At 36.0% G+C, this 7,775-nt stretch overlaps 1 protein-coding gene across 1 annotated transcript in view; it reads right to left on the bottom strand.

Moving 5' to 3' along the window:
• Positions 1-7,775, bottom strand: part of atf6 (activating transcription factor 6) — a 42,174-nt gene that overhangs the window by 25,544 nt on the left and 8,855 nt on the right. The window contains exon 7 of the mRNA XM_016499402.1: positions 5,959-6,140. Coding sequence (XP_016354888.1) covers positions 5,959-6,140 — 182 coding nt within the window. The remainder of the gene's footprint in view (positions 1-5,958; positions 6,141-7,775) is intronic.

Below are 7,775 nucleotides of genomic sequence, written 5' to 3'. Positions count from 1 at the left end.
AAAAAAGCCTGCACTGACAACCAGAATTAGAAGGAAGTAAATACATATTTGTGTGGTGTAATAGGCTATTATAATGCAATGTCATTAATCAATATATTAAGATAACCTATGTTATTTAAATTACTAAAATAGCCTATAGACAATAATGAGCAATAATAATAATTCACCACTTATTCACCAATAATAATTCATTATAAATGATATAACTAAACAAATTAATAATTAATTAGGTGAAGCTGTGCGCTTGAATTTGTCATTGCATCATCCTATGCAATGACAAATTCAAGCGCACAGCTTCACCTAATTAATTATTAATTTGTTTAGTTATATCATTTATAATTTGAATTACACAAGAAGAACACCAATAAACTTCAGGTAATCAAAAATTGGACTGGGAGACTTGAATGTTTTATTTTAAATCTGTTATGTACATTTGAAAAACAGCCACGGGTAAAATTTACCCCGTGGCGGTTCTAGTGTTAAGATGCATTCCCTAGTGAAAAATAAATATACTAAAATGTATTTGAAATACATTTACTTCATGCTAAATATACTACAAATACATTTACATATTTTTGTGCTTAATAAAAAATACCCTGCAATTGTACTTTTAGTATAATAAACTGGTATACTTAAAGTCTGCTGAATTGGAACAACTAACTAATTTGTAATTAATGCACTTTAATTGTGCAGAAGTAGTGCTGAAGTCCAACTAAAGAAATACTAAAATATATTTGATTGTGCTATTTAACTATTGCAAGTATGCTTCAGGTACACTTTAAATACCTTACATTTAAAGACCGATATTATTCAAAGATCATACAATCCTCATCAATATTGACATTAAAACACTTTTTAGGCTTAAAATTAAGAAAAGTGCATTCTGCACAAGCACTACTCCAAATAAAGTTTAATTATAATTTTTATATCAGTAATTTTCGAGTGATATGTCAGTAAATATGTTAATAGATTTGAACTATACTTAGTATGAAATAAATGTATTTTAAATATATTTTTACTACAGTCATTATGATACTGTTGACAACAATCGATCAGGTGAAAAAAAATAAAACTACAAGAACACAGTGCTAAAAATGTCTAAATACTGATGGTGTGAATATGCAAATACCATAACAACACTATAAACATATTTTAATATCCTAAACAGTCTTAAAAACATGTAAACCAATAAGCTAACACGCAAAGCAAGAAGACTTCACAATAAAGTAATATCTTAACAATAGTGAATACTTTCACATGCTCAATTTCACAGCTCAGTTTTCACATGCTGTATAAAAATGATTACATCAATGTTTATACATGACTACATTCTTGAACATTTGTGTCATTTTAGACAGTCACTAAATGAAGCATTACATTTGTTGACTAAATTTAGTATATGCCATGTGTCAAATAATATTACATGACAAAATATTGACTAAATTTAAGGCACATTTTCATCAAAACACAAACAATGAGTAAAACTGTAAAACTCAACATTTCAGTCTAACAACTAGACGGTTGAAATGGATTAAAACATTTGAAAGGTGTTTTATCTGGCTGACTGTGATTTCTCACACAACTGTTGTTAAAAAGTCTGATGTTTAGCAGTAATTCCTGACATTACCCAGCGATGTTTACTACATGGCATGTGTTTATCAGTACTTCTATGGAGGTCCGTTCCCTCACTGTTCTCTCCCAATCAATGCCACCCAATCTACAAATGAACCAAACTTATGTACACACAAGTGCTGTTTTTTTTTTTTTAATTCAGAGAATTTGAAAAGAGGTGGCAATGCAAGCTGTAATATCCCCCAATGCGGGAAAAGACAGCACTAAATGCACAGGAATTTGGGACTAATCCTGAACTCTATTTAATTAATCTGAGGTCAGTTGAATCTACAGTATGTCGGAACAAATACTTTAATGGAAAAGAATGAGCTCACTGTTGGTATGTAACTAAGGACACAGGGACTGATGCTAACAGTAAAAACAATAATATATGAAATATTATTACAATGTAAAATAACTGCTTTCCATTTTCATATATTTCAAAATGTCATTTATTCCTGTGATGGCAAAGCTGAATTTGTCATATGATTCTTCAGAAATCTACTATTACTATTACTGCCAAAGAAAAGGGGTTTTCAACAAGAGCTTCACGACCCCTGGGGAGACCACAGCAGTACTGCAGGGGGTTCGCCAACTATTGTTTGATTTCAAATTATTTTTTGTAAAAAAAAAAGTGACAAAATACAATAAACACCTTTATATGGTATATTATAAGACAACTTAAGATTCTAGTAACTTTTTAAATGCAAGCATCGTAAAAGTATTTAAATACATCAATATGGTTCTGCATGTGTTTAAAATGCAACACTCAATTTGACACAATATGTATCAGGGGTCCCTTCTTTGCCTCTTTATCCAACGTTAACCTTACTATAGCAATATGTGCTCTTCTCACCTAGAGTTCCTAATGCGTCTCTCTCCTATTTCTACAATAACACCCCCCTCCTCCTCTCTGAACTATAAACAGTCTAATTTCTCACATCTGGGTAGGGCTTTTCGCTGATGTCAGGGCAGCACATATGGAAGAACACATGCTTTTGATTAAGAAACCATTTGATGAGTAAATACTATCAAAGACCAGATCCATGGTCATTCAGGTTCCCTCTCTATCTTTCCTGTTCTCCATATTTATTTAAAGTCACAACTAGCACTATTAAACTATAACCATTATTAAACAGGTTTCCAAATCACCCCATTCTACTGTACGGAAAACAGGAAAGCCCCACCCCAAACTCATGCTATTGGTCGAGCCAGTGTTGCCATGTCAAGACACCCAAACAAACAAAGCAATGTGGAAAGTACTGCAGTCACACTTTTTGGGGATGTCAATCAATTTACATTTTTGGGAGAGGAAATAACACAGCAGCAGCTGTAAAGCTTTGAGCAAATACACTAGAATTAGAGACTGATGCTATACTAAGTATTACTGAGATGCAGTACTATTACTGGGTTTCTTCCATACTGAAATTGTACATTAAACATCTAACGAAAAATAATCTTTTATCACAATTACAGGTTACAATATAATTTCTGGAAATGTTGAGAATTTTTTTTACTAGTTAAATTACTTTTCAAACTTTCTGGGACAGTAATCGGGTTCTTAGGTGTGTCAGACAAGGTTGTTCCTTGTCTGGAATGTTGTATTCTTTGGCTATTGAGCCACTACTTCAACAAAGAATAAATGTATGTGGCTTATGTTTACCAAATTGTATTAATAATGTTCGTTTGTCAGCTTATGCTGATGATATTGTGGTGTTGATCAGTAAACAAAGTGATGTGCAGTCTTTGCTTAACTTAATCAACGATTTTATAATACTGTCTTCTGCTAAGGTTAATTGGAAAAAAAGTCATGCTTTATTGTTAGGTCAATGGTCTAATGGGATACCTTGTCTTCCTGATGGGTTGTGTTGGGGCAGGGGAGGCTTAAAATATTTAGGAGTCTATCTGGGAGATGATAGTGTTTTACAGAAAAATTGGGAGGGGGTGTTGGAAAAAGTCAAAGGGCGCTTGGGGGGGGGGGGGGGGACTTTTATTTGGCAAACATGCATTACATAGATCAAAAGCAACAAATATTTTATATTTATTATATTTATAATTTTTATAATATAAAAAAAACCTGTTATTTTATATTGTAATTTCACAATATTTTTAATGCAGTCTTTGTCTCTTACTTTGAGAGTAAGAGACTTATTAAAAAAAAAAATCTTACACCAAACTTTTGAACATTAGTGTAATAGTGTAACTAATTATTTAATCATGAATATTAGTGTATCATCAACACAACTTGAGAAAATACTATATTACAAAAAGTGGCTGATGGGTTTTTTGGTTGTGTTGGGGCAGGGGAGGCTTAAAATATTTAGGAGTCTATCTGGGAGATGATAGTGTTTTACAGAAAAATTGGGAGGGGGTGTTGAAAAAAGTAAAAGGGCGCTTGGATAAATGGAAGTGGTTGCTACCAAATATGTCCTACAGAGGGCGGACTCTTATAGTCAACAATTTAGTCGCTTCCTCGCTTTGGCTTAGATTGGCATGTGTAGACCCTTCTTCACAGTTTTATCTGAAGTTCAAGCCATTCTTGTGAATTTTTTTTGGGATAAACTACATTGGGTTCCACGGAGTATTTTATACCTCCCCAAAGAAGAAGGTGGACAAGGTTTAATTCATTTACAAAGTAGGATTGCTGCCTTCCGCTTACGTTTTTTTACAAAGATTCTTGGATGGTTCAACAGATTGTAGCTGGCGTGCTGTTAGCTGCACGATTCTGCGTACCCTTGGAGGTTTTGGACTGGATAAATCGCTTTTTTGAATGGATCCTACTAAGTTGGATTTATCAGAACTGCCTGTTTTTTATCAGAGTCTCTTCAAAGTGTGGAGTTTTTTTCGTGTCAGTAAGACTGAGAACTTTTTTCTCTCCACTGGTTATTAATGGAGCCATTGATTCTTGGGGCCCGCCTGGACATTTCTACACGCTGTAACCTACTAGGTTTCAGTGCCTCTCTTCGGGAATCCAGGGTTTTCACTTTGGGACATTTATTGACTTTAACTGGGCCTCACTTTGAGCATGTGGAGGCAACTTCCAAGCGTTTGGGAATTAGATCTATTTGCGTGTTCTCTCAGTTTTTAACCAAGTTAAGACTATGTTTCACAGTTGAAGAGGACCATATGTTGAAAGACTTTTTTGCAGGGGTTAGTGTTCCTGATATTGAGGATCCCTTTCCCTGTTTATTTGTGCAACCCATTCTTGATGAGAATATAGGCCTAAGTTTTCTTTTAAAATCATGTGAATCTTTGGTTTTAGATTTCTTGTCATGTGAAGGTAAAACACTGTACAGAGCCTGTGTTTTGGTCTTTAATATGGAGATCTTTATATAAGCCACCTTTGTCGAAGAGGGTAGGTGATATACAATGGAGGGTTTTGCACGGTGCCATTGCTGTTAACTCTTTTATCTCTGTAATGAACCCAGAAGTTGATCCCAGAATGCCCTTTCTGTCTCCAAAGAGAGACTATTTTTCATGCTTTCATGCACTGTTTTAGTTTAGAACCTTTATTTGTGAAGCTAAAAGAATTGTTTGGTAGGTTTAATGAAACTGTAGCGATATGCATATTGCGATATGTACATTTGCGATATTTCGATAATTTCGATATATTGTACAGCCCTAGTTTTTTTGTATGTGGGCCCAAAGTGAATTATCAGGCCAAAAATGTTCTGTAACAAGGTACTCTGGATGAGAGCAAGTTTGAGTAGCAATAACTTCACATAGCTGATATTTAAAATTCCTCTTGAAGATCATTACAGATCATTCACAATGAGACCATGCAAAAGTTATTGCTATAAAAACTTAAATATTTGTAAGTATTATTATAAGCATTATAAGTATTATAATATAAAAACCACACTTGCCATCTAATCTACAAGCCAAGGCAAATCATGTTGGCTTGTACATCAGTCCATTGCCGTTCAACAAAATTGCTGCTCTTCTGGTCTCGTTATTTTACAGGTCATTTGACACCAAAAAAAGGATTTTACATGGAATACCACCAAGCCTTTTACTTTCACTGTCAAGCATCTGGCTTTCTGAAAAACTGAATCCTCATAACAGCTATTTCGTGATGCAGGAAAACTACACACTAAATTGGGATACTTAAAAAAAAAAAAAAAGTTGTCACTAGTTGGTGAGTTGCTATAAACGAATTGGCTTAGCAATCTTACACAACTTTTTAGAGATGCTGCTGCTAAAAAATATCAAAACTGAGCTTGTTGAACTAGATGAATGACAGCTGACTGGAACCATATGCAGTGATGATTTAGAAGTCACAAAATACATCAAAAGCTCCCTTAACCAATTTAATACCCAGTGTTTTGCGGTCATGTAGAAACTTACATCATCCTCAGGGGTGGAATTCTGCAGTGTCATGGCAACCACAGGAGATGCTGTTACCGGTGCAACAACAGAGACGGATCTGTCCTGAGCCAGTGTTGGCAATGTGACTACATGCGTTGGCACCGCCTGAGGTGTCTGAAGCTGGACAACCCGAGTAGGCTGAGATAGCAGCATTCGCTGACCTGCAAGAGAAACATACACCATTTATACACTTCACCATTCAAATGAAGCAAGAAATGTGTTGAGTGCAATTTGTTGCTATTTTTCTTCATTAATCTCCACACACTGAAAGTAAAGTTTTCACAGCACAAACTGGTTTAATAACCATAAGGAGAGAAAAACTGTTTTAATCAAAAAAGGAAACAGTTGTGCCAAGCACCATCCTTCACCCAGAGCCAAACACGTCACCTCCAGGTAACACGGACAAACACAATTTGTCAGGCGTGACGGGTTGCTGTTGGTGTTGAGTTAAATGAGAGGAATTTGCGGCGGCTCCCCAGCAGGGGTCATTCCGAACGACTTCCATTCTCTCAGCCACCCACTGACTTCCCCAATTTTAGGACAAGCAAAGTTGGCTGTGTATATTGGCCGGAAAAATAAGATTGAACAAAGTTCTAGTGATGATGTTTATGTGTGTTTTCTGACTTTGGTCAAATCTAGAGTGTTGATTGACTTTAATTTTTATAGAGCTATGAAAGATCTTTCCACGTTTGAACAGAGTTGGTGTAATCATGGCGCTTTGTGCACATTATCCGAAGATGTCTTGGCGTTTCCCTTATAATCTCATGGGGTTCTGTTTTTTTTTTAATGTGTTTGCTGTATGCATTGTTTTTAAGTCTTTTGTTTAGAGTTTTTGAGTATTTGTAAAATAAAGTTTTTTTTTTCCAAAATCTCTCTCTCTCGCGCTCTCTCGCGCTCTCTCTCGCTCTCGCGCTCTCTCTCGCTCTCTCTCTCTCTCGCGCTCTTTCTGGCTCTCTCTCACACACACATACACACGCGCGCGCACGCACACACACACACACGATGCGCAAAAAGTTGTGCCAAGCACCATCCTTCACCCAGAGCCAAACACGTCACCTCCAGGTAACACGGACAAACACAATTTGTCAGGCGTGACGGGTTGCTGTTGGTGTTGAGTTAAATGAGAGGAATTTGCGGCGGCTCCCCAGCAGGGGTCATTCCGAACGACTTCCATTCTCTCAGCCACCCACTGACTTCCCCATCAGTCTCCCAACAAACTACAATTAACCTTGCATCAAAACTCTGCGGTTAGCCAGAAAATAATTACTGTAGGAGAACGCAATCAGTTCAAAGTGCACTTCCACAATCTTTTGCACAGATGGATTCAATACGTATATAAGCAGCTTGTGGCAGCTCTCTCTTTTAGCAAAAGACAAATAGTACACACAAATAGTGCTTTGTGTGATGTACCATTTATAAACCAAACTGCACCAAGACACAAGGCCTTATTCTAAGAAACAGGTCATACAGTTCTCAAAAATTGAATGAGAAGTGATTGTTTGGACACACTGGAGTACCAAGTCTCTAATGTTTCAAATAAGATGAGTACAGGATAAGATTTCAATTCAGGCTGCTCTTGCCTTCTGCTCCACTTGTGTTTCCAGGTGTGTGAGGTAAATGTTTATACTACGCATGAGGAAAAGGATACTGAAGCTCACCGATTCCTGACAGCCATAGTTTAACACTCAAGACATTAAACAGAGTCACCCATTTCATCAGAGAACTCAGAAATCTCAAATCACAATAAATCAACACGTACACGTAATTAAACATACACATATATATATATAAATATA

Source organism: Sinocyclocheilus anshuiensis, unplaced genomic scaffold, assembly GCF_001515605.1.
Source record: "Sinocyclocheilus anshuiensis isolate Anshui unplaced genomic scaffold, SAMN03320099.WGS_v1.1 scaffold1746, whole genome shotgun sequence".
NCBI classification, from domain to species: domain Eukaryota; kingdom Metazoa; phylum Chordata; class Actinopteri; order Cypriniformes; family Cyprinidae; genus Sinocyclocheilus; species Sinocyclocheilus anshuiensis.
This window is presented reverse-complemented; position numbering and strand designations above follow the sequence as displayed.